Source organism: Lonchura striata, chromosome 15 (genome assembly GCF_050655825.1).
Source record: "Lonchura striata isolate lonStrDom1 chromosome 15, ASM5065582v1, whole genome shotgun sequence".
Classification (NCBI taxonomy): Eukaryota; Metazoa; Chordata; class Aves; order Passeriformes; family Estrildidae; genus Lonchura; species Lonchura striata.
This window is the reverse complement of record NC_140717.1, coordinates 1,727,582-1,755,045: the sequence shown is the minus strand read 5'-3', so window position 1 is coordinate 1,755,045 and position 27,464 is coordinate 1,727,582. Positions and strand designations below refer to the sequence as shown.

General features: G+C 50.6%; 3 protein-coding genes across 9 annotated transcripts in view; 1 reads left to right on the top strand and 2 right to left on the bottom strand.

The window, feature by feature from the left end:
- Positions 1 to 1,039: 1,039 nt before the first annotated feature.
- Positions 1,040 to 5,702, bottom strand: LOC146765970 (coiled-coil domain-containing protein 183-like). The gene is made up of 11 exons (XM_085593416.1): positions 5,589 to 5,702; positions 5,357 to 5,461; positions 5,086 to 5,193; positions 4,341 to 4,469; positions 3,999 to 4,056; positions 3,816 to 3,916; positions 3,400 to 3,560; positions 2,908 to 3,067; positions 2,670 to 2,789; positions 1,749 to 1,845; positions 1,040 to 1,122 (listed from the first exon to the last, which is right to left on the bottom strand). Exons 1-11 carry the CDS (start codon positions 5,700 to 5,702, stop codon positions 1,040 to 1,042), a joined length of 1,236 nt encoding a protein of 411 aa, XP_085449542.1.
- A 2,479-nt stretch (positions 5,703 to 8,181) lies between these two features.
- LOC146765969 (ribosome maturation protein SBDS-like) lies at positions 8,182 to 15,376 on the bottom strand. Its single transcript, XM_085592809.1, has 5 exons — positions 15,217 to 15,376; positions 13,985 to 14,114; positions 12,586 to 12,790; positions 11,177 to 11,361; positions 8,182 to 10,545 (listed from the first exon to the last, which is right to left on the bottom strand). The coding sequence occupies exons 1-5, from the start codon at positions 15,342 to 15,344 to the stop codon at positions 10,417 to 10,419; spliced, it is 777 nt and encodes a 258-aa protein (XP_085448935.1). The 5' UTR covers positions 15,345 to 15,376; the 3' UTR covers positions 8,182 to 10,416.
- Positions 15,377 to 15,404: 28 nt separating this feature from the next.
- Positions 15,405 to 27,464, top strand: part of LOC146765968 (S-adenosyl-L-methionine-dependent tRNA 4-demethylwyosine synthase TYW1-like) — a 132,200-nt gene continuing 120,140 nt past the window's right edge. Inside the window, exons 1-10 of one of the 7 annotated variants that reach the window (XR_014958619.1) lie at positions 15,413 to 15,473; positions 16,924 to 17,049; positions 17,210 to 17,358; positions 17,994 to 18,134; positions 18,673 to 18,774; positions 19,656 to 19,850; positions 21,205 to 21,486; positions 22,601 to 22,692; positions 22,939 to 23,046; positions 24,472 to 24,489. Coding sequence is in view for 5 of the 7 variants with exons in the window: in XM_085592806.1 (XP_085448932.1) it covers positions 17,224 to 17,358; positions 17,994 to 18,134; positions 18,673 to 18,774; positions 19,656 to 19,850; positions 21,205 to 21,486; positions 22,939 to 23,046; positions 24,472 to 24,546 (1,038 nt within the window). In the remaining 2 variants the exon portion in view is untranslated. Of the gene's footprint in view, positions 15,474 to 15,569; positions 15,589 to 16,923; positions 17,050 to 17,209; positions 17,359 to 17,993; positions 18,135 to 18,672; positions 18,775 to 19,655; positions 19,851 to 21,204; positions 21,487 to 22,600; positions 22,693 to 22,938; positions 23,094 to 24,471; positions 24,615 to 27,464 lie in introns of those variants that run through there. The other 6 variants (XR_014958618.1, XM_085592806.1, XM_085592808.1 and 3 more) reach the window with 6 other exon arrangements.

Below are 27,464 nucleotides of genomic sequence, written 5' to 3'. Positions count from 1 at the left end.
GGCTGTGGATTCTGGGAAGCTCCATGAGATGCCTTTACTGACACGTGATGTTATTTCTGGAGCTTCCCTGAAAAACCCCAAGTTGTGCTGTATTTTGTGAAGATAATGCCCATTTCCACGAGACCCAGCAGGAACAGTGCTGAGAGGCTTGGGAGCAGCAGCCGTTCCTCCCCTCAGTGCTGATGGCATTGAAGATGCCAGCATGAAGCGCAGGGACCGAGCAGAACAGGCAGGGAAAGGCTCCCTCCGTGTGGAAGGGGACAAGGTGCCCCTATCCTGGCTCTCTGTCCAGAAGCACAGGCAGAGCCCCTCGGTTCTGGCTGTTTTTGGAGAAACAGCACCATCTATTTGCAGCACCAGAGGAGAGGGGACACGGTGGGTGCCCCTTAGCAGGATTAGGGATCCCACCCTGGAGCAGCAGCCTCTAGGACATTCCTGACCCCCAGAGCCTCCTGCAGCCCTGGGGACACCTGGGGCTTGCTCCAGGCCCAGGGCAGGAGTTGCAGGACACATGTGCAGAAGCAGGGAGGGGAGAGTCTCCAGGCTGGGGGCTCAGCTCAGCTTTGAGTCTCTCCTTCCCAGGCAGACTCTGCCCTTCCTCTCCATGCACGAAACGAGGACTCCCACCCTGGGGGCCCCACAGGACTCAGGGACCACATTTCTCCACATTTCTTCATCACTGGCTCAAAGAGGCTCCAGCCCTTGAGGCATCAGAGGTCTTGGGAAGGTGTTGGCCCCACAGCACCAAGGAGGAGAAAGCCAGGCCAGCCCCAGCTTTGCTCCAGGGGCTGAAGCTGTCCCTAACCCAGCCCATCCCCACTTCCGCACCCACCTCAGTACCCCTCAGAATGGACCCCAACGTGTTGTGAGTGACAGAAGTGACCTAGGATCACCTGTTCCAGCCTCACCATGGAACTGGGAGCAATGAAGAAGATCTGATTTATTAAACCTGCTGGGAAAAGGGTACAAGGGGTGGCCTGGGGCCCTCAGAGCTCACGTGGAGAAATGGCTACTTCTTCTTGCGACGTCTGGTGTTCATTCAGATCAGCTGCAGCCCCTGCTTCTTGATGTCCTCCCGGCTGGGGATGTATTCATGGTCTTCCTCATCAAAATCCAAGGTGTCTGGAGGGGAGAGTGGGGAGGAGGGGCTGAGGAGGGTCTGGAGGCCACCTCTGCTGTGCCTATGTCCCTGGGTAACCTGGCACATTTTGTTGGGCTCATGGGATCCAGGAGAGTCCTTGTGGGCCTTTCCACCCCAGCATCCCAGGGTGACCTGTGGGACCTGGCGGTGCCACCACTGTGGCCCATCTCCAACGCTGCTGGGGCTTCCCATAAGGGTCTGGAGCTGCCGTGTGGTGGGCACAGCTCCTGCTTTGCTAAAGAAAGGTGGTGAGCTGCCAAAAGCTCTTTGCCTCTTCCAGGAACACCCACAGGCATAACCAAGCACTGATTATTCTTCAGAACCAGGTGATTTGGAGATTAGAGTGTCCTCTCTTGCCCCACAACATCTCTCCTTGTTCCGGCAGTGGCTTGGTGCTCATCATGCCACCAGCTGCCTTCGTTCTCCTCCACCCCTGCCTAAAACCACCACGCACATCTGAAGCTGTGGAAACAGCCAAGGTTGGCCTCAAGATCTGGAGGCAATTTGTGGGTTGCAGGGCCAGTGGGAAACAGACAAAGATTCCCAAAAATCCCAGGGGGCAGGGGCTGGGACAGTCAGTGGGATATGTCCCACTGTGCTCTCCTACCATCTTCCATAGCCCCTTCATCCTCAAAGGAAATCTTCAGGTTCCGTGCTTCACCTGCAGTTCTTTCCTCCAGAAGGTTCCTGACCTTGGCAAAAGTCTGTGGAAGACAGCCTGGGTCAAGTGCTGGGGGACAGGTGGGTGTTCCAACCCAAGGGTGCCACACTTGAGGTACCCCACGGGTGCCCGGTGCCAGCCATCCGGGGCTTATCGGAATCTGAGGTATTGGTGATTCTGAGATTGTAAAAAGTCTGTCTCTCAGCCCTGCTGCCAAAGAAGTCATAATTGGTCTGTTCTGGTTTCAAGGTTGTTTATTCTGTTTTTCTCTAACATGTTCTGCTGCCCTGCCCAGCTCTGTCCTGCAGGGCAGCGTGTGGGGCTCTGCCCTCAGTGGGATGTTACAAACATTCAATACCAGAAACTCCCTGGGCTGGATTTACAAGAACGTGCCAATATCTGTCACCTACGTTGGACAGTGTGTCCCCAGCCCGAACCAACAGAAAAATGCCAACACCACAGTGAGACATGGAGGGCATGGAGAAGGAGAAAAAGGACAAGCCACACCCAATTTCCTCCATCTTGTCCCCTTTGAACCCCTAATCTAGAATCCTAAAATTTTACTTTTGCACCCATGCCACACTTAATTATTACTTATATCAAACACTCAGAGCTGGTAATTCATGCTGTAAGATTGAAAACTCTTCCATGGACAGAGATCACAGCCAGTGTCTCTGGGGGCTCTGTCCAGGGGGGTTCCTGACCCCTGCCAGGGTCCCAGACCTGCCAGGGCAGCCAGAGGGAAGCTCTGGATTCCCACAGGGGCTGAGCTGCTCCATGGCCTTGTTGAGGAAGGATGATGTGGGTGGCCATCTGTGAAGGCCCTGTGTGTGTCCCCAGGGCCACCAAGGGCCGGAGCCCCCGTACCTTGCTGTGTTCATCAGTGCTGTCCTTGGGCCGAGCGGCGAACTTCTCCTTCAGGAACTGCAGCTTCTGCTCACAGTACTGCAGCTTCTCCTCCAGCCCCACCACCGCACCTGAATCCTCCTGGGGGAGACAGAGCCACCTTGCTGGGGACAGCCAGGCCCTGGTGGCAGTGGTGGCTGTGCCAGCTGTCCCCGTGCTGCCCTATCTGCATGGCCCTGCTCCCTGGAGCCCGTGGTACCTTGCCAGGGATGGGGATGCCCTGCAGGTGGAGGAACATGTTGTCAATGATGTTCTCAAACTCAACCAGGCACCTCTGGCTCTTCAACATCTGGGCTCGCATCTGATCCCGCCGGTCCTCTTCCCGCTTCAGCTTCTCCCTCAGCTCCTTCTCCCGCAGCCTGGAGCCAGCCACACTCACATCACACAGCTGCACAGAGGTGCAGGGGCACCCCAAAGCTGCTCCTAAAGCTGTTCAGGTTGCCCCACCCCCAAGTGCAGGCCAGCTTTATGCTGCTGGCAGCAATTCCCATGCCCAGCAAGGAAACAGGAGCTCCTGGACCCCAGTGGGAGCTTTGGGTGCTCTGCCAGCAGAAGAACTGGGAGCTCATGAACCCTCCCAGTGCGGGAGGAGTGTGTGGCTGCAGTGGGGTGGAGGTCAGGGTGCCTGCTGGGACATGTCCCCCCCAGAAGTGGTGGCCTGGTTGGCACAGCTGTGCAAGGCCAGCAGCACCTGTTGGTGCTGTCAGGCTGGTTAAGCTTCAGTTCAGCGAGCTCCGACTCCATCTCTTTCAGTGTCTCCTCCAGCACTTCCCCCTCCTCATTGCACTCATCAATGTACTGCTGCAGGTTCTCCAGGGATTTCCTCTGCGCCTGGATGCTGCTGGGGATGTCCTAGGCAGGGGAGACACAAGGACTCAGCCCAAGATGCTCCTGCTGGGACCTCAGGGGGGTTATAGCACCATGGAGCTCTGTAGTTTCTGCTCATGGGGAAGAAATGCAGCTCCATGCCTGCCTGCAAAGAGGGGCTTTGTGGGGCTCCAGGAGAGAAGAGCACATAACTCCGCAGGAAACGGGGGGAGCAGAGAGCTCACAGCTCCCCAGTGTGCCAGCAGCCCCAGGTTTGAGCAGGGATGGGTTTTCCATTACCAAGAGGCAGGAGCGCTGCAGGGCAGCCTTTGCCTTCTCCATCTTGTCGGTCACAAAGGCCTCGCGCGGCATCTTGGCCATGGCGCCCTCCAGGTCAGCACCTGGGGAGGCAGGGAAGGAGCAGGGCAGGATGCCCATGGCCATGCCCACATCCCCCCGCCCTGCCCCCAGCCAGGCACTCACCCACCACTGTTTCTGAGGAGCTCAGGTCCTGCTCTGCAGAGAGCATGGACACAGCTTGCTGCAAGGACAGTCACTGTCAGCCCTGGGGGTTCAGCACTGCAGGCTGCCCCACATCCCAGCTCACCTGGCCCACATCCCAGCTCACCTGCCCCCAGCCCTTCCTGCCCCCAGCCCCAGCTCACCTACCCCCAGCTCACCTGCCCCCAGCCCTTCCTGCCCCCAGCCCTTCCTGCCCCCCAGCCCTTCCTGCCCCCCAGGCCCAGCTCACCTGCCCCCAGCCCTTCCTGCCCCCAGCCCCAGCTCACCTGCCCCCAGCCCTTCCTGCCCCCAGCCCCAGCTCACCTGCCTCTGCTGCCTTTTGCTCTCCTCCTGGTGCTGGAGGCTCTCGATGTGCTTCCTTTGCTCTGCCAGGGACTGGTCCCTGAGCTGCTTCTCCACACGGACCTGGGGTCCTGCCTCAGCCATGAGTTTCTGGAGTACAACAGAGAAGGGAAGAGTTGCTGCCAAAGTCAGTTGGATCTTTCTACAGGTTGGTTATTAGGTTCAGGTATTGGTTTAGATTGAGATGTGGGAAGAAATTCATCCCTGTGAGGGTGATGACACCCTGGGACAGAGTGCCCAGAGCAGCTGTGGCTGCCCCTGGATCCCTGGAAGTTCCAAGGTCAGATTGGACAGGGTTGGAACAACCTGGGAGAGTGGAAGGTGTCCCTGCCCATGGCAGGGGGCTGGAATGACATGAGATTTAAGGTCCCTGCCAACCCAAACCATTCTATGAATCTGTGATTTGAGTGACTGGATGAGCTCCTGGGATGCCCAATGTCAAAAGTGACCTCAGTGTGTGGAAATAGGCTGTGAAAGAAACTTGGCAAGGTGGGCTGGTTGTGGGAACACACTGCCTTTGCCATGGCTGGTACTTCAGTCTGACCCCAGCCCCAGGAGACAAGAGGGAGACCTGGCAGAACCTATGGTGGCCTCTGGGTGCTGTGGGCAACCTCAGCTCCATCTCTTTTGCCCCTTGCTCTCAGGCCCAGGTACATGGTGCTGTCTGTGGGCACTGGAGGGTGGGAAAGGGCCCCAGTTATCTCACCTTGATGACATTGTTGGCTTGGAGGCTAGTCTGGCCTGTGAGCTCCTCGTGGTACATCACAGTCATCCCAGACAGGAGGTCTAGGCATCGAGGCAGGTACACCAGCTCCTGGCACACAGGGAGCCACAGCACATCACCCACTAGGGTCCCCTGTGCTGTGACAGGCCGTGGAGGGGACCAGCCGGGTGTCCCCTGGGACACAGCCCCTTGGGCCCCCTGTGCCTTTGCAGGGAGAGCAGGTGAAACATCAGCACAGTGAGGAGCAGCTCACCCTCTTCAGGACCTCCTGCAGCCTCAGGTACCGTTTGGTCATAATCTCTCCACTGTGAATTTTCATCAGCATCTTCTCGATGTCATTGCCCAGCTGGCGAATGGTCTGGGGCAGACACAGGGGGAGGACACAAAGTGACTACGTGTGCCAAGCCCAGTGCCCAGCTGGGGGTGCAGGGCCTGGATTAAAGCCCCTCACGAGTATTGGCACACCAGGAAGGGCTCCTGGGTACCTGCAACTGTGGCTCTTGCCACTTAGGATCCGTCTCAGCACCCTGCAGATCCTGCAGGTGCCTCTGGCGCTCGTCCCTGGCTTGGCTCCACTGCTTCAGCTGGTGCAGCAGCATGTCACCCACCTTCACCTGGTCATGGACTTAGGCCTCGATCTTCTTTATGGCCACCTGGATGGGCATGAGACCATTTTCCAGGCTGGATGCTACAGGAAAAGGGGGTGCTTCACAGAAAACTCCCCCCAAAGTAGAGTTGGGACACCGAGACACTGCTCCAGGATGTTGTCACTGGTTTGACAGGATAGGGTCTGGGTGAGTTTTGCTCTGGGGGCTGGCTAGGATAAGGCAGAGGTGGGCAACTGCTGGTGGCAGAGCTGGGCTGGGCTTAGGGACTCTGCATACCATGGAGCAGGGCTGGGGATCAATAAAATAGATCAGGGCCCAGATGGGGATGTTGTCAGAGAGCAGCAGCACCACTGTCACTGCACGAGGCCTCTGGGCAAAGGCAGCTCTGCAGGCACAGCGCCTCGATCTCCACGGGTTTGTAACCAGGGCACAACCTTGGGACAGGCAGTGAAGGGCAGGGGCAGCAGCTCTCTGCCAGGGATGCAACTGCACCCTGTATGAACACAGGCAGTGCCAGGGACACGTGGGGTGGGACAGCCAGGAGGGCTGCTGGGACAAAGGGGCTGCATGGATAGGCCCCATTGGACCAGACATGAACACCCCGTGTCTACACAGCAGCCCCGTAGGGCTGTCCTGGTGCTGGCACCATGTCCCTCTGCCATGCAGTGTTCTCAGTGTCCCCAGAGCCCCAGCCCCTATGAGAAGCCCCTGCTTCCAGCCCTGGCCTTACCTCCAGGTTCTCAGTGGCTGGAACGAGCTCATGGCCCTCTCCAAAAGCATCCTTAATGGGGAGTTTTTTGTACTGTGGGCAGGGGAGAAACAAAGGGATGGCCATTGTCAGCCTAGGAATGACATTTTTTGCTGGCCTGTGCTGCCAGCTCCTGGAGGAGCTGGGGATGCAGGCCCAGCACCAGGCAGGGGTGCAGCAGGAAGGACCTGCTGGTACCTTCAGGACAAAGTCCAGGATATTGGAGTCCTCCTGCAAGGCCGTCCGCAGGCTGGGGAGCAGCTCCCTGTTCTGCCGGAGCTTTTCCTCGCAGAACTGAGCGAAAATCTTCCTGCGTTGCTCTGGGGGGACATCAGGCAGCCAATGGTAGCGTGTGGGACAAGGGGGCTGCGACCCCTGTCCCTGAGCAGCCCGAGGCAGCACCTTGCAGGTCCACGAGGACACGCATCTCCTGGCTGCGCTGGCTCAGGCTGGCCTTGGGGCCCCGCGTGCTGCCGGGGGCCTCCATCCCTCAGCCCACCATTCACAGTCCCCGTGGGACAGACGCCGAGGCCCGGCTGCCCCAGGAGGTATCTCAGCGCTGGGACCGCAGGGTTCCACCGCTGAACTGCCAACCGCAGGGTTCCACCGTTGAACTGTCACCGTGGCTCTGCCAACTGCCACCGGCCACGGCCCAGCCCCCGCCTCACCACTTCTGCAGCGAACAGGTTAATTAACAACTGATTAATGAGCTCCTGGAGTGTCGGAACTCAAAATGTCCCTCAGACATTTTTGGAGGTTCTGGGTCCAGGTCAGAAGCATTTGAGACCCTGGCAGGCAGCTGGAAACAGCTGTGATTTTGGGTTTGAGCCATGGAATGATTTACTAACCTTGCAGGAAGAACAAGAAGTCACAAAAGTTTATATATTATGGCAGAAGTCACAAAGTAGAGGGAAGAATTTTTTAGTGCTGTACAGGGGGATTTTAGGTCTTGTACATGGGGGTCAGAAGTTTTAAGATGGATTTGGGATTTGGGCCTGCCCTGTCCTCCCTCTTTCTCCTTCCTTACCTCCATGTTCTTGGTGATGTTGACACTCACAGATTGGTTTAGAGTAGAAAGGCACCATTTAATATAGGCAATAGGCATTGGGGAAAAGCTGCAAACATGTAACACGTAATGTACCATATAAAAGATAGAAAAGCACCATTTAATATAGGTAATAGGCATTGGGGAAAAGCTGTAACCATGTAACACGTAATGTACCATATAAAAGAGAGCAGCAGCCCTGGGCAGGGAGAGAAGAAGCAGTCGGGGTCAGAGAGGATGTCAGGGTGTGTGTGTGCCTCTGCCTGAGCTGTGAGCAAACCACAGCAGCCCGAGGAGAAAATCTTTTAGATAACTTGCAATAAACTGCCTTGAGACCCAACAACAGAGACTGCTGAGCCTTTCTTTGGAAGCTCGGGTTGGAGGAGAGATTTTTTCACCACACGGAGCCACCCCCGACCCAGGGTGAGCTCTGGCACTGGAGGAGGGGGCAGAGCATTCCAGCTTTGTCTTCCATTGTTGTGGCAGCTGTCAGGGACCATTCTGAGCCCCACAGGAACAGGACAATTTCAGGGCAAACATATGTGCCTGTGTACCCAAACACACCAGCAGTGCTCTCCCAGAGGCTGCCAGCTTATTTAAATGCCCACCTATTTAAAAATTTCAGTTAATTAGCCAGGAAATGGTTGTGCAGGGAGTTATGCTCTTGTTGGAATGGGCAAAGACAAATCCTGAGCTTTATTCTGATGCTCACCATACGTTCTTGCTGAACTACAAACATAACAAGAAATGCCAGCATGTATCTTTATTTGTCCATAAATAAACTCAAGCTCCCTCAACCAGAGAAAATCCTTAATGTTTGGATTTGCAGAAAAAGACTTTATAAAGAAATTGCCTTCCTAGCACCAAGCTCATGAATCTGCTTAGATTCAGGTTCTGGAACTCCAGATCTGCTGCCATCCTGTTATGCTCAAGGTGTTAGACACAGCAAACCAAGAAATTAAAGAATTGTGAAACAGGTATTACTGACACAATATCCTCTGAAGCTCTTGCTCAGTATCTCATTTGCACATTTATGAATTGCATGTTAGTGCTAATTGCCAGTGACAAGCTAAATATCAACATGATCATCTTCAGGGAGTGTGCCTGGAGAGAGGGGCCCATGAAGACAGCAGCCCAGGGTGGGACACAGGGAGCTGCCTGTGCACACAGAGCTGTCCACACTGAGCCCTGTCCATGGCATATCCAGTCACTACACCCCTGCATTTCCTAGGCAGCATTTAAACTCCTGGGAGCAAACAAAAGCATTTTAAAATGGATGAAGTAGTTCAGGAATCTGTTTCACCTGCACTCAGCAAAATTCAAGCTCTAGAGAGGCAGGACCTCCCAAAATACTGCTGAAGGAATTGATCCTGGCCTTGCATGAGTGTGCACAAATTGGCTGCTGCAGAAATCCACTCCCAAGGGGCAGCTGTGGACTGAGGCTACAGCCCTGCAGCCACCTCACATGCCAAACCTCCCCTCCTCCAGCTGATTTCCACTCTCCCAGATGAAATTCACAATGAGTTAAAGGTGCAGAGGAAAGGCCAGCAGCACAAACCCAGCTCTGTTTAACTCTCACACAAGGGGGGAGGCTCTGGAAGGCAACACCAACCAAAGAACACCACGCCCACCTGGGAGAGATCTCTCTGGCTGGCCCACAGCTCCCCACCTGCTGCCTGCTACTGCATGGAAACATGAATGTCATATTAAAGGCTCCTCAAATTCCTGCTGATTTAGCTTTTAATCACTGAACCATATCTGCTTTGCCTGGTGGTTTGTATTTTTAGTATCTCCTTCCCCCATTGTTGTCCTCTCTTCCCCTTTTCAACTTCAAATCATTTGTTTAACACAGCTGCAGCAAGATTTAACAGAATTAGCAAGAACTATATCCCATGCCTCAGGAGCTGCCTGGTAATTCCATGCATGGATTAGAGAGTAGCAAAAAAAAAAAAGACAGAGGATAAAGGACAGCTGCCAGAATTGTTCTGTTGCACTAAAAAGCAAAGGGGCACACACAAACAATTCCTGCTGGGAATTACTGTCCAACAAAAGCCTGTCTGGCTCCATGGCCAGAGGCCACCACTGCCTGTTTGAGATTAATTTTATCATGTGAAAGCAGCAGCTCCCAAGCACAGGCTACTCCCTCAGCCTACAAAAGCATTGCCACAGCTGGGGAAATCTCCTCTACTATTAACAAAAATAATTATCTTATTTCTTTCTGTATCTATAATATATAAATAGATGATCATTTGTTTTTATTAATGTAGCTAAATATATTCTATAAATAAATTATTTGGAGAACATCATCTCTCTACGTCAGCAAGTGCTACTACAGCCAGTGAAGGAATTCTTTATGAGTGGTCCTTTGAAATACTTTAATGACCAAGTAGCCAATTATGGAAGCCTAAGTCAGTTTTCACACTGCCAAGAGACTGATTTTTAGACATAATCCACACTGCACCTGTTTAGAAGTGAAAGTGCAGCTCTCTTTTTTTCTTTTTTTGTTCAGGTCCCTCTCCTCACATACAAAGCCACTTCTCAGTGCAATCTTCCACTCAACACTGACAACTTGAAGGTACAAACAATTGGCACCAAATCACTCAAACACTCTTCAACAGCAATCCTGAAACTACAGCAAAGCCAGAGTAACCTCCTACCACACCCTCACTCAGTCCTCATTAGTGCAACTCTGACTCAAAATCTTCTTACAGGCAAAAACATCTGTAAACCAAGAAAGTGTAAAATGATAAAAAAAAAACCCCACCCACACTGCATTGAAAAATCCCAAAGGATTAGTGTCAGAAAATATTTGGCAGCAAGAGATTGGAAAAACCATGAAGGCCTAACAGAAGAGTGGCTACACCAGTCACTGCGGGGAGGTTGTTGAAGCAGATCTGCTGCAGACGATTTTGTTATTCAAGCTTTTCATCTCCTTCCTCCACATCCTTCAGACTGAGCACTTCCAGGGATCCTTTCCCTTTTGTCTCACTGCGGATCAGCTCGTCGATCTCCCTGAAGCAGCCTGGGTCAATAAGGCACACCTGGAATGTTCCACATTTCATCAGTCAGCCAAGAATGTTTGGATTTCATCAGCCCCTTCCCAACACCTAATATTCATTAAAACAATCCTAGCTAGTTACTGAGGAGGACACTGAAGAGTTGACAAGCTCTCTCTGGCAGCAATCTTTCCACAGAACTCTACATTTCCAGTTCCCCATGCTGGACATGGCTTTTGCCAGTTGGGATTGCTGGGTTCTAATCTGCTTGGATGAAGATTTTAATACAAATTGTGCTTTACCACACACCAACTTAAAAAAAAAAATAATTAGCCACCCTTAAAATCTAGACAGAAGGCACCAAATAAGTAACAGTAACATTCCACATGTGACAGAGATTTATCAGTGTTGCAGGATCATCTCTGCTAAGAGGAATTGCACCGTGCAGTCAGCTTGGAGCAGCAACCTCTGGATACCAAAGGCTGCTTCCATGCCTATACCACTAGGATTCTGTGAAATTAAAACTTCCCAACTGCAGCTCTGATTCAGGATCTCTGTTAAGCCTTCAGTTTATCTAAACAACTTCCACTAAACAACTTCTATGAATTCATCTCCTAGTAAAATACACATGTGTAGTTCAAATCAAACCTGAACCCCAGGGACTGTTTTTACTTACCATTTCCAGGTGTTCCTGGAAGTCTTCACTCTCAGTAACTTTAATCAGTGGCTTGAGCTTCTCTTTCAGCTTCTTGCCTTCCTTTGCTGGCAGGATAAACCTCAGCCTCATGTGAGCACGTTCAATCTGCATGGTCTCCTTCAGCTGCCTGATCACTTCCAGGGCCTGTTGGACAAGAAAAAGCACTTGCACATCTGCTTAAAACCCAGATCCAAATCTCAAACCTTTTCCCCCGCTTCAGAGCTATCTCTCAGTGCTGGGCACAGCTGCTCTGCTGCAGGGAGGTTGCTGTCATGCTCTTTTGACAGATGAACAAGAAAAGGCAGACTTCCTGTTGTTTGTGATCACTTTGAACACTTAAAAGCTATCTGAAAAAAAATTAAATTGCTATACTGCACAACACCACAAACCCACATGTCTCAGACGCAAACCTGATATGCCACCTCAATTAGCATAAATCATAAACCTTTTATTTTGGTTCTAAGTGTACCACTGTTGGTTTTTTCCCTTTCTTTCTCCCTTTGCTGAATTCTTAGCAAACCAATTGCCTGAGTTTCAGAAGCTGCTTCTCTCCAGCACTCAGTTGCCAGATAGCTGAGTAATTGCCAGAGCTCACGCCTAGGTTGGAGGTGGTTCCACATGGTGGAAAAGTCTCTCCTCCAACCCGAGCTTCCAAAGAAAGGCTCAATATTCTTCTGTTGTTCGGTCTCAAGGTAGTTTATTGCAAGTTTTTTATAAGATTTTCTCCTGGAGCTGCCGTGGTTTGCTCACAGCTCAGGCAGAGGCACACACACACCCTGACATCCTCTCTGACTCCGACTGCTTCTTCTCTCCCTGCCCAGGGCTGCTGCTCTCTTTTATATGGTACATTACGTGTTACATGTTTGCAGCTTTTCCCCAATTCCTATTACCTACGTTAAATGGTGCCTTTCTACTCCAAACCAATCTGTGAGTGTCAACATCACCAAGAACATGGAGGTAAGGAAGGAGAAAGAGGGAGGACAGGGCAGGCCCAGATCCCTCCATCTTAAAACTTCTGACCCCCATGTACAAAACAGAAACCCCCCTGTACAGGACTTAAACCCCCCCTGTACAGCACTCAAAAATTCTTCCCTTTACTTTGTGACTACTTCTACTATAATATCTAAACTTCTGTGACTTGTTCTTCCTGCAAGGTTGGTAAATCATTCCATGGCTCAAACCCAAAATCACAGCTGTTCCCAGCTGCCTGCCAGGGTCTCAAATGCTTCTGACCTGGATCCGGAACATCCAAAAATGTCTGAGGGACGTTTTGAGTTCTGACAAGTAATTTCTGTGCAGGCCTCAGATCCTGGTACTCTGCTGATCCCTCTTTGGCTGAGACCTGAGGAATTCCCTTGGATGGCAGCACCTTGCATACTGCAGGAAACTCAGCTGCTGCTTTGTGCTCTTGTTGGGTTTGACAGAGTAGTGGATGTCCTTCATGGCCCTCTCAATAAGGATCACCGTGTAGGGCCGCTTGGTCTCGGGGTTCACACACTTGTCAGCCACGATGGTGGCGATGTCTCGGAACATCTGCTCCAGCTGCGTGTGCCGCTCCTTGTCCGACACCTGCAGCTCCCCTTTGGATAAAATCTGTTTTATCCACAGAAATGGGTTAATGAACAGCGTGAATATGAAGAGTGACAAGTTAAATTTGACAACTTCGAGTAATTTTGTTAAATTTGACAGCTGCTTGAAAGGTTGAGTGAGATTTGAAGTGCAGCAAACTATAACCAAATTAATAATGTGAACCATTACAACAGACAGCACTGGAAAGGCTTCAGACAAAAAAACTCACCACAGAAATACTAAACTGCAGTGAGAGAAGCACAGATTTCACAGAATATATTGAGTTGGAAGAGAGCCCCCAGGGATCATCCAGTCCTTGCCCTGCACAGACACCCCAACAATCCCACCCTGGGCATCCCTGGCAGTGGTGTCCAAAGGCTCCTGGAGCTCTGGCAGCCTCAGGGCTGTGCCCATTCCCTGGGCAGCGCCCAGCACTCTCTGGGGGAAGAACCTTTCCCTAAAATCCAACCTACACCTGCCCCGGCACAGCCATTCCCTGGGCCCTGGCCCTGTCACACAGAGCAGAGATCAGAGCTGTCGACCCTGATGAGGTCTGACCTCAGTCTCTCAGGCTGAACAGACCAAGTGCCCTCAACTGCTCTTTGCGTGATCCCTCCAGGCCCTTCACCCTCTTTGCAGCTTTCTTTGGACTCTGACAGCTTCAGATCTTTCTTATATTGTGGCACCCAAAACTGCCTCAGCCCAGAGCAGAGCAGGACAATCCCCTCCCTGGCCCAGCTGTTGATACTGGGCCTGGTGACCCCAGGAGAAGGATGTCCTTCCTGGCTTCCAGGTCAATGCTCAAGAGAGTTACTGAAATCTTTTCAACCAGAACAAGTCCACAGTTCATATCCCACCAGTAAGGACTAAGGAATTAGATCTGTTACTAAACACTTAAGGGAGCTCTCCCAAGTAAGCAACTTGTCCCCTTCTTTTCTCTGCATTCTTAATAACTTATCTTATGTGAGGAACTCTTCAGTGCTGGCTGTGTCCAGACACATTGATGCATGCAAGGTGTGTGTTAGACAGAATTCCTTCCAGCCACATGCACATGCCAAATTTAAAACCGCAAAATAGAGCTACAACTCCTTTTTATCAATTTCTTAACAAACAACCCTTTCACCTATAGCAGTATTCTACAAACACCCTTCAGTACAAACCACCTAACTGAGTGACTAAATCTCACATTTTTTATAAAGCAAAGTGTGTGAAACCTACCATCTTACAGATTTCTGTCTGGTCATCTGTCCCAAATGCTTTAACCAGATCTTCCTTCTTTGCCACCTGGCCCTTGGAGACATTGACAAACACTGCGTGTGTCTGCAGGACCTCGTCGAGATCTTTCTCCCTAGAGATTAAGACAAATGTAGAAAACTCAGAATAATCCCAGAATGGTGCCAGTTCCACCCCTGCCATGGGTAGAGATACCTTCCACTGTCCCAGGCTGCTCCAAACCGCATCCAACCTGGCCTTGGGCACTGCCAAGGATCCAGGGGCAGCCACAGCATCCCTGGGCACCTGTGCCAGGGCCTGCCTACCCTCGCAGTGAACAATTCCTTCCCAATACCCCATCTATCCATCCCTCTGTCAGTTTGAAAGCACTGCCCCTTGCCGTGGCACTGCACACCTTGCTCAAAGCCCCTCTCCAGCACAGCAGCAATGCCAGGAGCCCAGCTGCGTTCAGCTCGGAGAAGGAGCTCCTGACTCAGCACAGGCTGACCCAGCACAGCCGGAACCTTCCAGCACGGAGATGTCGCTGCCCAGGCGCGGGCACGGTGCTCCCGGGCTCAGACCCACAGCCGGGCCCGCACGGTCACTGCCGACACCCCACGGGCTCCACTGCCCGATGTGGGCCGTGGGGAAGACAAGCACAATCGGTACCATTGATAAGCAAGCTCCTTTTGTTCAAAAATCCTGTCAGTTCATATAGGGTTTGCTACAAGTAAAGTCAGCAGCAGCTCTCGTTGGTCAGTTTACAAAGGTCTTTGTAATGTTTAGCCTACGTGCATTTACAACTACAGCCAGGTTTCTTAAGCCAAGTTTCTCATCTCTAGTCACGTCGTCATGGTACATCCCATCTTCTCTGGGCACATCTTGTCACACAGCCTATTCTTGTATAAGCATATCTCCGAGGATATGCTCATCCTTATTATCTCATTCCGACCTTGTTCTATTTCCCAGGCCTAGACAGACCTTGTACAGTTTCCCAGGCCTAGACACAGAGCCGGTTTCCCAAGCTCTGTTCCCAGGCCAGACACAGCCTGATTCTGATTCTGGCATCTTAGAGCTATCAATGAATAACTGTTCCATTGATCCACGACCCCTCTCCTACAACCATTCTCCAGCAGCTGCCGAGTCCCCGCACAGGGTGCCCGCTACGACGCCCTCACGCCGGCTCCGCACACGGGCCGGGCCCCAGCCGCCTCCCCGCGGGCTCCCCGGGCACTCACGCTCCGCTGCGCCAGCCCATGACCTTGTTGCGGTAACAGGCGATCTCGAAGCGCTTGCCGGCGCGCCGTGCCCGCACCACGGCCACGTTGGTGAGGCGGATCTGGTTGGTGGGGGTGAAGATGGACATGGCGGCCGCCGCTCTGCCCCCAGCCCAGCAGTGAACGGCGGCACGGGCGGAAGGGCGGGAGCGGCGACGGCGGCTGAGGGAGCGGGCGGGGAGCGGGTCGGAGCCGGCCGGGGCCGGGCCGGCGGCTGTGTGCGTGAGGGAGAGAGGGCTGTGGTGGGTGGAACGGAATAGCCGCGGCTGGGGGTGATAGCTGTGTCCGGGGGTGATAACCGTGAGGGGGGAGTCTAATAACCGTGTTTGTGGGGTACTAACCGTGTTTGTGGGGTAATAACTGAGTTTGTGGTATAATAATGTGTGTATGGGTTGATAACCATGTTTGTGGGGTAATAACCGCGTGTACGGGCTAATAACCGAGTTTGTGGAATAATAATGTGTGTATGGGTTGATAACCGTGTTTGTGGGGTAATAACCGCGTGTATGGGCTACTAACCGAGTTTGTGGGATGATGATGTGTCTATGGGCTAATAACCGAGTTTGTGGGATGATGATGTGTCTATGGGCTAATAACCGAGTTTGCGGGATGATAAAGTGTGCATGGCTAATAACGGTGAGGGGATGTAATAACCGCGTCTGTGAGCGGTTATAGCTGTGAGAGGGTGAGGGTAATGACCGTGGGGGGATTTATTAACCATAAGTGGTAGCTCTGAGGTGGGGGTGTTTAATGATTGTGAGGGTGGTGGGGTGATAACCGTGAGGGGTATTTGGGGGAGAGAGGGGCATTAACCGTGTAAGGAGGAATAACCACGAGGGTGAAGGGCTGGGGTGTGTGTTTGTGCGGTGATAACCATAAGGGGGTTGTGTAGTTGTGTAGGGGATAATAGTGAGCACGTGTGTGTGTGCCTGTTCTGGAGCTAAAATTCTCTTGAATATGTGTAGCATCTGTTGCATTTGAGGAAGTTATATAGAGGTTAAGGGAATCCCTATAGCTGGATTGGGTAAGACTGGGAACGCTGGGCAAGTGCTCTTGATCCTTCACTTTTGTGAGTCTTAGTGTTGCTGCTTAAGGGCATCTCCTTAACCCTTTGCTCTGATAACCTGAGTACCAGCCAGTATGAGTTTCCAGCCTCTTTGAATACTTGGATTTTGTGCTCTCAACTGATATTTGCAAAAACAAGATCCAAGCTGCAGATCACAGTAGAAGGGTGTCAGCTGTGTTCCTCAGTCAATAAGTATCACAATCCAGCCTTGTTGGAGTGCCTGAATATTCCATATGAAACAGATACTCACAGATATCATGCAGGTGCTTTCCTGGCTGTACCCTGGCTTACTGTGCCCTGAATGTTCTGAACCAACCTAAAACATCTCAGTGGTTCCAAATCAAGCTTCACTTGCGTAACAGAATTCTGTGAAAGTGTTTCCAATTGAATCCATTATTCAGTCTGCTCTTGAAGCTCTGTTTGTAATCAGAGTGACATCAAATGTGTGTAAGCAAGGGTTGTGTTCAGCAGAAAGTTCTGTGTGGGTGATTTCCCCCTTGCACTGGAGCTTTCTCATTCCAGAGAACTGCATTTGTTTGGATTGTGTAAAACTAAAGCCAGTATGACCCACTGGATGTTTCATAAGATATTTTTCCTTTCAGGCACTTGGACAGCACAAGTATTTTCTGCTTTTCCTTGTAACAGTGCTGCCCTATAAGGAAAAACCCAGAGTTTCCCTCTGACAGTATGGAGTCCTAGCTTGGAGCTCATCTGACACACCTGAGGAGGTGAATGCTTCTTGATTCAATTTTAGTGCCTTGTCCTTAGCCAGAAGCTGTTTTCTGCAAAGCCTGGGCAATAGCTGATGGTGTGAGGCTGCGGGTACTTTGTGATTATTTTGTGTATGCTCATTCCATATTCACTCTGTAGGAATCTGTGATATTCTAGATTTAGATGTCTCAATGGATATGTGGAGCTACTTCTATACTTGCCTGGTGTCCGTATGGCTGCACAGATTTTACGTCTATTCTGCTGTTGCTTTTGGGATCAGCCTTTGGATTGTCATTCAGTTCACCACCACCAGAACCAAAAGGAAGGTAATGGAGCCTGTCAGCACTTCTCTCTGAAAACACCCCAAAAACCTAGGTGGAAGTGAGTAGTGACTGGATAAAGGCACCTGCTGTGGGCCTGCTGAGGGTGTTGCAAATCCCAAATGCAGTTTGGTTATCTGGTTATGATCCTCGGTCTGGCTTGTTTGTGTCTGTGGGTCACTAATACTCTTGTTGCTCTGATGTTGGGGCAGAGCTCAGCGGGACACTCCTCACACTGTTCCTGGGGGAATGTGTTCCCCTGGATTGCTCTGTTGCTCTAGGTAAACCCCTCTGCTTGTGCCCAGTGTTTGCACCTTCATGTTTTCATGATGCTAATGACAGGGTTGGGCTGTTTTGGGGATGGGAGGGAATTAGGCCATTCAGGAGTTGAAAACCTCCTCCTGCAGGTGGGTAAAGATCTGCTGCAGGACTTGGGAGGTTCAGCTGTATCAATACCCGGACAAATGGGTATTTGTAGCATGCCTTAGGTCAGGAAAGCAGGTCCTGGTGTGTTTGGGTGTCAGAGGAACCAAAATGCTTTGTCTGTTACTGAGAGTGGCCCCGTGATTTGAATGTTAAATGCTCTTGGTTTGACAGCCCTTGAAGAAGGGATTGCATGTGACACAGCTCTTGTTTCATAGGGTGAGAAATCCCATAGGAATCCATCTTCCCCTGAGGGAACATCAGACAAACTGGGAAATGGATGTGCCCCCCATCAGGCACAGGAGGTCCATGTTGCTGGAGTGAAGATCTTCTATGGCTCTCAAACTGGCACAGCAAAGGTATCTGTACTTTTATTGCGCATCTGTGAAATTGCTTTGAAATATTGTTGGGATCTGAGAAAGTTGCTTACCTTAAAACACTGCCTTGGGTACAGATCTGGGAGTTCATCAGCACATTCATTAGCTTGTTACAATCATTGCCCAATGTGCAAAATAAATGAAAAATTAAATAAAAATAACAATTTTCCTCCTCCCTTTAAGCAAGGTGTGCAGGAGAGGTTGATTATAAAGCTAAAAGTTCACTCTTGCACTATAATTTTAATTTTCTAGCAAGGCTTTGTAGAGAGAAATTCTGGGTTTGATGCTTTCTTGTGAAGAAATGTAGTTTGTATGTGTAGCTGTGAAGTGATTAGTCATTATAATGTTGTAACTCTCAGCCAGTGTACTCCATTTTTGTTTTAATGTGAGGAATTGCAGTACCAGTGTCCAGGCCACCTGTGTCATTATTCTTCCTGTGCTGGGAGAAGTCTTGTGGCTGAGCACAGCAGGGCTTGTGTGGCTTGAAGTAATTGATAACTTCCAATATTTCTTTATTCAGAGATTTGCCAAAGTTCTGGCTGAAGCTGTTACTTCCCTTAATTTGCCTGTGGAAGTCATTAACATGGGAGACTATGATCCAGAAGATGGTTTAGCAGAGGAGGTGGGTATGGCATAAACACCAGTAACAAGTACAAGTTTTTCCTGGGGTTGTCAAAGCTATTTCCTTCTTGTATTACTCTCCTATTGTTCTGGAAATCCCCAAAGCTTTGTGTTGAATTGCCTCTCTACTTATGCAAATGTAGCCCATCAGCCCTCAGCAGAAAATACCTACATTTTGAGAATTTTGAAACACTGGTTGGACATTTTGTTGTGACAGTGACTCTGTATGAGCTAGTTCTGTAACTCAGGGATGAGCTGGGTGAGAGAGGTTACTCCAGGTGCCCTGTACACCTGGACAGGTTTCAGAACCAGAGCAGGAAGGTGTTAATGCCTCTGCAGCCTTTAGAGGCTTTTAAGATAGAAACTCCTTGTGAGGTGTATTTATGTGGAGTAATCCTTAATGGGTTTTTCTTCCGTCAGTATTGATAGTTGCTACTTTAGAGTTCTAATTAATCCTAACAAAAAGTTTTGGTGGGGACTGCATGCTGGGAATTCCTTCAGGTATCAGTATGAATTGCCAGCATTTGATACTGCCCCTAACATACCTGTAAATATGAAATAGAGAAGTTTCAAGTATATATCCATGGCGTACTTCCCTGATGAAGGAGTTGGGTCAGGAAGCTACTGATGAGGCTGGATGTCCAGTTTTGCTCTGTCACTGTGTCCCTGTTCAGCTTGACCTCTCTCGTTAATTTAAGGTTCTGTCCAGATTGTTCAGCACCCTTGGGATTGTCAACTGCACCATCCCACCCCAGCAGGAGACAGCCTTGTCTTTTGATTTCTCCCAGCTGCCTGGGTGTTGTGACTCTTTGCTTTCAAACAAGGTTCTGGAAAATGCAATAATTTTTTTTTTTTTCTCTCCTGTCCTGTTTGTATGACCAGACAAGCAGCAGGAACATCTGTGTGTTCCTGGTGGCCACCTACACAGAGGGGCAGCCCCCGGAGAGCGCAGCCTGGTTCTGCAAGTGGCTGGAAGAGGCAGCCAATGATTTCCGTGTTGGGAAAAGCTTCCTGCAGAGCCTGAGATACGCCGTGTTCGGGCTGGGGAACTCGGCCTATGTGGATCACTACAACACAGTGAGTGTCCCTCCAGCTCCCTGCTTGGCTTCTGCTCCTCAAGAGCCTCAGCTGCATGAAGTGCATCAAACCCAAATGAGGCTGGTGGTCTGTATGGGAATTGCAGCTGTTGTGCTGACTGGGTGAGGCACTGGGTTTAGGGCTTGGGCAGAATCTCAAGAGCCATTGAGATTGGAAAAAGCCTCTAAGATCACTGAACCCACTGTGTACCTGATCCCCACCTTGTCCCCAGCCCAGAGTGCTGAATGCCACATCCAGCCCTTTCCCAATGCACTTCCAGGGATGGGGACTCCAAACCTCCCTGGGCAGCCCCTTCCAGTGCCTGAGCACCCTTTCCATGGGGAAATTCCTGCTGGTGTCCACCCTGAGCCTCCCCTGGCCCAGCCTGAGGCCGTTCCCTCTCCTCCTGTCCCTGTTCCTGGAGCAGAGCCCGACCCCCCGGCTGTCCCCTCCTGTCAGGAGCTGTGCAGAGCCACAAGGTCCCCCTGAGCCTCCTTTTCTCCAGGCTGAGCCCCTTCCCAGCTCCCTCAGCCCCTCCTGGGGCTCAGCCCCTTCCCAGCTCTGTTCCCTGCCCTGGACACACTTCAGCCCCTCAAGGTTTTTCTTGGGGTGAGGGGCCCAAAAGTACCCCCAGCACTGGAGGTACTTCAGCAGTGCTGCTGCAGAGGGACAGTCACTGCTCTCCCTGGTCCTGCTCCCACACCATTGCTGGTACAAGCCAGTGCCATTTGCCTTCTTGGCCACCTGGGCAGTTCAGCTTTGAAGCAGTTGGATTTCAGATGGGAAATGAGTCCCACAGGCACTGGGAGGTGTGGTAACACATTTGGTAAATCCTTACGGAGATCGTTTCCCAACTTCAAAAGCTTTCTGCAGTCACCTGAGGGCACAGCACTGTAAGTTGCTGCCTTCTAAACGTGGCTCTTTTTTATGATGTGGGTTTTAGCTTTTTATTCTCTGATGTGAACTGTGGCAGTATCTCTGCCTGATCATTGGTCTTACCTCACACAGAAAAATGGCATCACTTGTCACAGGTTATGTTCAGAGCTGGGGCAGTGTGTCACACACGTGGCCATTCTGACCAACAAGCACCACACAGAGCAGTCTGTTCCCAGAGCCCATCCCTTCACCCCATGGATGGCAGAGGGATTTTCCAGTGGAGTCTGAGGGGGTGTGGTGCTGGTTAGGCTGCCCTGTGTCTGTGCTGAGCCAGCACCTGCGAGGGACTCCCCAGGTCCTTACCCTGCAGTGCCATGCAGCTCACTGGCTCTTCCCAGGGCTGATCCTTGCTTTTCTGGTTGGCTGCTTGTACTTGGTCCTGGTTTAATTTCCTTTCCAACCCTTCCTCCTGCCCTAGGTTGGAAGGAGGATGGACAGGTGGCTGTGGATGCTGAGTGCCAGCAGGATCATGACTCGGGCTGAGGGGGACAGCAATGTGGCCCAGAGCAAGCATGGCAGCATTGAGGCTGACTTTGAGGCCTGGAAAGTCAAATTCCTGACTCGGCTCCAGGCACTCTGTAGAGGGGAAAAGAAGCCCTGCAGTGGGAAGTGCAAGAAGGGGAAGTGCAAATCTTCAGGGAAGCAGAGCAAGGAAAGCTCAGACCATGAACATGGGACGTCGGAACAGGAGAACACTGAGGTACAGCCAAAATCCTTGAGGCCTTATTTTATTTGGAGCACTGTTTGACTTCTCCACTTCTTCCTGCAGTCCAGAGGGCTGCTGTGGGAGCCTGATACTTGTTCTGGAGCAGGGGGAGAAGAGAGCTGAGATCCCATGGCAAAAACAAGTAGAATGAACCATCCGAAAGAAGGACCAAAGGATTAGTGATGGACCCAGGCTCAATGGCATTTGTGTGATGAGGGAGTCTTGCTCCTGGCTGGGTGTAGGAACAAAGGACATCCCTCTGGCTACCCTGGCTGGCTTGAGACCCTGGCACAAAGTCAAAAACACCTGTGGCTTTGATTTCAGCCCAGCTTTGTATGAGGAATTACAAGCCACAAGGGTTTGAGTATTGTGGTAGTTGAATTAACCCAGGGTGAAAAAGTAGAATTTTAGGGTTTTAAAATAAGGGGTTCAAGGGGACGAGAAGGAGAGATTTGGGCGTGTCCTGACCTTCTTCTCCTTCTTGCCCTCCATGTCTTGCTGTGATGGTGACACTTTTATGTTGGTTTAAGGTAGAGACACACTGTCCAACATAAATGATAGATATTGGCACGTTATTGTAAACATAGTACACATAGTTTTTAGCATAAAATGGTAACATCACCCCAAGGGTGTGGGAGTCTGTCACAGACTGACCTGCTGGACAGACTGCAGCTCCTTGAGAAAGCATGTTAGAGATAGGAGAAAATAAACAGCCTTGAGAAGCCGATCCTACTCATTCCAACTTCTTTGGCTGTGCAGGCTGGGAGAAAAAGACTTTTTATGATCTTGGGGTTATCTTGACCCCCAGACCCCCGAGAGCTGGGACATGTCCTCCAGGGAACCAGGCTGGGTTCTCAGCAGAGCCTTTGCCATGTCCCAAGCCCAAGGGGACCCTTCAGTTCCCTATGAGTCACTAACCTGCTTCCACTTCAACCTGGTGAAGCTCAGCTGCTCTGCCTGCATCCCAGGGTTTTCCAAAGGCAGCTGGAGTGTTACCTGAGCATGTCCTGTTTCTCCTTTGTGTGTGTCTGCCTGTAATAATTTCTCTTTTCTGGAGTGTTTATTGATTGCAGATTTGGACTAAGAAATCCTTTCTATTGCTCTCCAGTCCGAGACCCAGAGCTGCTATGGCACGTTAATCCTCCCTCGAGCCATATACTGTGGGTTGGAAGTTATTGCTGGGTTGAATTTTATAGGAAAGTAAGTGGTTCTTCTGGCTGGGTTTGGGAGTGCTGGCTGCTGCAGAACAGGAGGAATAAATCTTGCTATCAGCAAGGCACTTGGGTTTAAAGGGGTTCAGGGTTCTATTTCTGTCCTACAGGTTTTGGTAGGCTATTACTTGAGTGGTCTTCACTGATGAGGAAAGCTCATTGCACTGGTTAGCTTAGTCTTATATTTACCAGTGAGATAAATGCTTAATGTTTTTTTCTCTGCTCTCTCCCATAGGCAGAGGAATTCTTTGAAACCAGTAGTGAGGAGGAAGCTGGAGGCACAGATTCTGTAGTTGATGTTGAAGATCTTGGCAATGTCATGGGCTACATGAAGAAAGCAAAGGTACTGCTGTTAGAGGGGGTGTGGAATGGTCAGGTCTTGTTCACTGGGCATCTTGATTGATTAAAATGGAACTGATTGGATTTGAATTTGTAGGGTTTGGTTAAAGGGAGAGTAAAATACGAGCTGTTGAAGCACACCTGTCACCAAAAAGAACATCTGTTTGGAGATGTGTTTGGTGTAGTCACAGACTGACTCTGTGGCTTGCTTACCAAGCAAATGCTGCAGTGGTAACCTGTGACTTCCAGTCTAAGGGAAGATCTACTTGCAGAGCTATCACTGGATCTGACTGCACTTGAGATTCCCAGTGCAGTGGCTGAACACAAGTCCTGTTCCTGTACTGCCTGTGGGTTGTCACTGAAATGCAGGTGTGAGGACAGGGGCAGAGCTGCAGATGCAGCAGGAGCACCCAGCTGCCAGAGCACCTTTCGTTGATACTGCTGCCCTGGGGTGAGGTCTGTGTTTCAGACACGGGGCATGTCACACAGCCCCAGTTCCTGCTCCATCCCAGGCTTTTGCTGGGTCCTGTTCCCAGTGGTTCTGTTGGTGTCCCTTTCCTGTGCTCAGTCTGAACAGGGATGTGTCACACTCGCCTCGCTCATACCAAGCAATAGAGAGAGGAACAGCTGCAGGGCCTTGCTGTGCTCCCCAGCCTTTGCTGGCTGAGCAGTTGTTGGTCAGGGTGGTGGCCTGTGATGTGCTCTGAGCCCATCTGCTGACCCCCTTTGCTCTCAGGGACCTTTGCATGGTGCTGTCCATGCCCTTCTCACCAAACCGACCTCTCTGTAATCACACCTTCCCTACCTTGGGTGTGTCTGCACTGTGGGGCTTTTCACAGCTCTTTCCCAAAATCAGGCCCTGGCATGGGGTGCCCAGAGCAGCTGTGGCTGCCCCTGGATCCCTGGCAGTGCCCAAGGCCAGGCTGGATGGGGTTTGGAGCAGCCTGGGACGGTGGGAGGTGTCCCTGCCTGTGGAAGTGATGTGGAATGAGATGGTCTCAGGTCCCTGCCAATCCAAGCTGCTCTGTGACTCTGTGAAAATACAGCAATGTCCTCGGTGGTCTGAGCTGAGGTGGCACTGCTGGGCTACCTGAAGCCAGGCTGTGGCTCACAGGAGTGTGTGTGCTTGGAGGGCAGGAGCTTACAAGGGGAGCACGGGATCTCTGTTCCTCCCCTTAGGGAGGGGAAGGAGGTAAATCAAACGCTGCTGTTTGTAGCCAGCTCTGTGAGGAGAGGAGCCCCAGTGATGGGGCAAGGCTGACTGCTGTGAGAGGGCTCTGCCCTGGAGCCAGGATCGGCCTGTGCACCGCAGCCCGTGAGGGAAGGCTGGGGAACCTTCTGGCTCCCTTTCAGAGCGAGAAAGGACCGCGGTTCCTCGTGGAGAACATGAACGTTGTTCCTGTTTCCTCTCTCCTGTGCTCGCCACTAGAGGTCAGCGGCCAAAAGGGAGCGGGGTGCTGCGGCAGCTCCTGGGCAGTGCTCCAGCTCTGCCGGGCAGTGGTGACAGCCAGCAGTCATGTGAAGAATTGGGCATTGAGCTTTCCCTGACTGACAGAATATAGCAACGTCACGATCGAGGAGCAGCATAACCCAGGAAAACCACCTGTCATAGGCCAGTTTACAAGTAAAACATGAGCATAGCAATAAAATACTTTCTGCTGTTCACTGGAAGAAGTCAGTGCTGAGGTCAGTGTGGTGTGGGTTTGTACAGGCAGAGAAAGTTCACTGCTGTCTGTGCCTTGGCTGAGACAGGATCCAAACTGCTTTCTCCTCAGCTTTCCTGGTGCTCTGCTGGAGCCAGGAGAGGTCTGGGTGTTGGATGTAATCCTGTTCTGCAGTAGCTGTTGTTATAAATTGTGACACGGCAATTTGAAGTGTCTTAATTCAATAAAGCAATTTTATTTAAAATTAGCAAGCGAGTAAGGCAGGCAAAATTCAGCGCTGGGCGGCCGGGGAGTCTCCTGCTCCACCAACGGCGCGCAAAAATGTTCTGTCCCAACCTTCCTTTTATCCCCCCCCTTCTCCTTGCAGGCGTGACTCTCCAGATGTAGTCTGAGTCTGGTTGTTGTGATAGCTTCTAAGTCTCTTCTTTTGAGATACAGCAAGCAGACCAGATACACACACACCCAGGACTGTAATCTCAACCTCCTTATCACCTTGTAAGCAAATAAGCATTTCAAAGACACACCAGTACATTCTTAGCCACTATCTTATGCAAAATAAATTAGGTTAACATACCACAGTATATTCTTATGCAAACTAAAGTAAGCAAGCATACTACAGTGAACAAATTATCTTTTACTTATCTCAATTTCCCCCTTTTCTTGTTCATCTTTATTTTGTTCACTGAATTTTTGTAACTCCTGGTGACTTAGTATTAGGGTCTCATCCACATTGTGTATGGGTTCATATTTTGCTCTAATGAGCATTAAATGTGCTGCGTCTAATTGTTCTTTTACTATTTTTATTGCTTTATTGAAGATGCATGGCCCAAAGGTCAGTCCCAATATTATCAGTATCAGAGGTCTTGCAAGGGTGGATAGCAAGGTAGTTAACCAAGGAGATTGATTGAATCATGATTCATACCAATTTTGCTGTGCCTCTCTTTCCCTCTTTTTCTGCTCTAATTTTTTCCTTAATTCTGCCATGGTGTCTGTAACAATTCTAGTATGATCAGCGTATGCACAGCATTCCTCCTTCAGGGCTACACACAATCTCCCTTGTTGTAATAATAGCAAGTCTAAACCCCTTCTGTTCTGCAACACTACCTCAGATAGGGACCTTAATGATTTTACCAATCCATCGATGGCCTGCTCAATTTTACTCAGATCTTCATTTACTGAAATTTTTAATGCTTTAAATTCCTTTTGTTGATTTACTAGGGATGCCACCCTAGTTCCAGCTCCTATTCTCCTGATGGTAAGGAGAGTTGCAATAGTTAAGGTAGTGAGGGGTTCCCTTTTCATTAGATGGTGTTCTGGTACAGTTTGTTGTTCATATATGTTTTGGGGGTTTATGACCTGTCCAGTAGCCGGGAGGAATATAGCCATCTGGCTTCTAGACCACCTTAATGTATGGATCAGGAGTGGGGGGGTCCCATGTACCAGCTATTGTTTTACAACCCCAATATGCACAGTAATATTGTCCAGGACTATTGCAATACCCTTTACTAGGATTTGAAGCAGGACACATATAAAACGATGAAACTTAATGGGAACCCTAACCAGTACCTAAGGATGCCACAGGTAACTGGAAAGTGGGAGCTCCAGCTGTAGTATTGCTCCTTATAACTCGTGAATCCTCTTATCTTCTTAAAGTCTACTTGAAAGGTTCATGAGTTGTTACTTCTGCAGTATTACAATATATACAAAGGAAAATTACAAGCAGTAAGCAAATGGCATGTGGGGTCTGGTTTCTTACACTGCAACAATTATACTCTTGAGCCCAAAAACTATTTCTGCCTTTGTTACTCCCAGTCCCGGGGTAGTTCTGCAAATATTGCTTGCGTATTCCATCCTGAGGGCTCCTTCCTCCACAGCTGTTTACTCCTCTGCCTCGCCTGTCGACTCGGGTGCTTCGAGCCACAGGGTGTACTATCTTCTTGGCAGCAAGAGTATTCTTCAGGAGGGGATTTATGCCCTCTGGTGCCTTGCCGCATGCAATAAGAACGCCAATTCTGATCTTTTACCTCTGATGCGGTACAACTGACCCCTTTTAGGTTTTTCTTACAAAGGCCTTTTATGATCTCTGCTACAAATGGGCTCGGCTCGTTTGTATGGTAGCAGTAATTTGAGAAAATTTCTCACCACTCTTTAGATTCTAATCGGATTTCCCCTCTAGTTACTTTACAGGTCAGTACCCAAGCTGTAATCTCTCTTTGTACGTTCTAACAGGAATTGCAAGTTCCTCGTGGAGGATACCCTCTGTTGCAATGTGACTACCACCGTTCCCCACACACCTTACAGATATAGCATACAAAAGGATAGCAATTACAATTTTGATTTTTACACTTTACTCTAACACTTGAATTACTAATTAGCCCACTATCTAAGTAATATAAGTTTGATGTGTATTCAATCTGATAAGAGTCCATTAGTTTCTCTGTAACTGGGCCTGGAGCATCAGCGGTGAGATCCTGACCCAGGCACTGCTGCACGCCCAGGGATGCATGCAGCAGGCGGAGGAACAGAGGCACCTGAGGGAAAGTCAGGATCCAGCAGGGACAGCAAGAGGCCCGGCAGAGAGGGCAGAGAGCCCGGTGCCTGCCTCGCACAGTCTCCCCGGCCCCTCGTGTGCCCCGCTGGGAGCCCTGGACCCCGGGGAGGAGCCGGAGTGGTCAGTGTTGGCGCTGGCAGGGCCAGTGCTGTCACAGCAGTACATCCTGGAGTCTTTGGCTTCGGACAGTGTCTGGGTTTCCAACAG

Coding starts and splice junctions, on each gene's coding strand:
- LOC146765969 (XM_085592809.1), bottom strand. CDS start 15,344: ATGTCCATCTTCACCCCCACCAACCAGATCCGCCTCACCAACGTGGCC. Junction 14,115..15,216: donor ATGGGCTGGCGCAGCGGAGC/GTGAGTGCCCGG, acceptor CTTAATCTCTAG/GGAGAAAGATCTCGACGAGG. Junction 12,791..13,984: donor AGACAGAAATCTGTAAGATG/GTAGGTTTCACA, acceptor TGGATAAAACAG/ATTTTATCCAAAGGGGAGCT.
- LOC146765970 (XM_085593416.1), bottom strand. CDS start 5,702: ATGCTGCTGCACCAGCTGAAGCAGTGGAGCCAAGCCAGGGACGAGCGC. Junction 5,194..5,356: donor TGCAGGAGGTCCTGAAGAGG/GTGAGCTGCTCC, acceptor CCTGTGTGCCAG/GAGCTGGTGTACCTGCCTCG. Junction 3,917..3,998: donor CTCCTCAGAAACAGTGGTGG/GTGAGTGCCTGG, acceptor CTGCCTCCCCAG/GTGCTGACCTGGAGGGCGCC.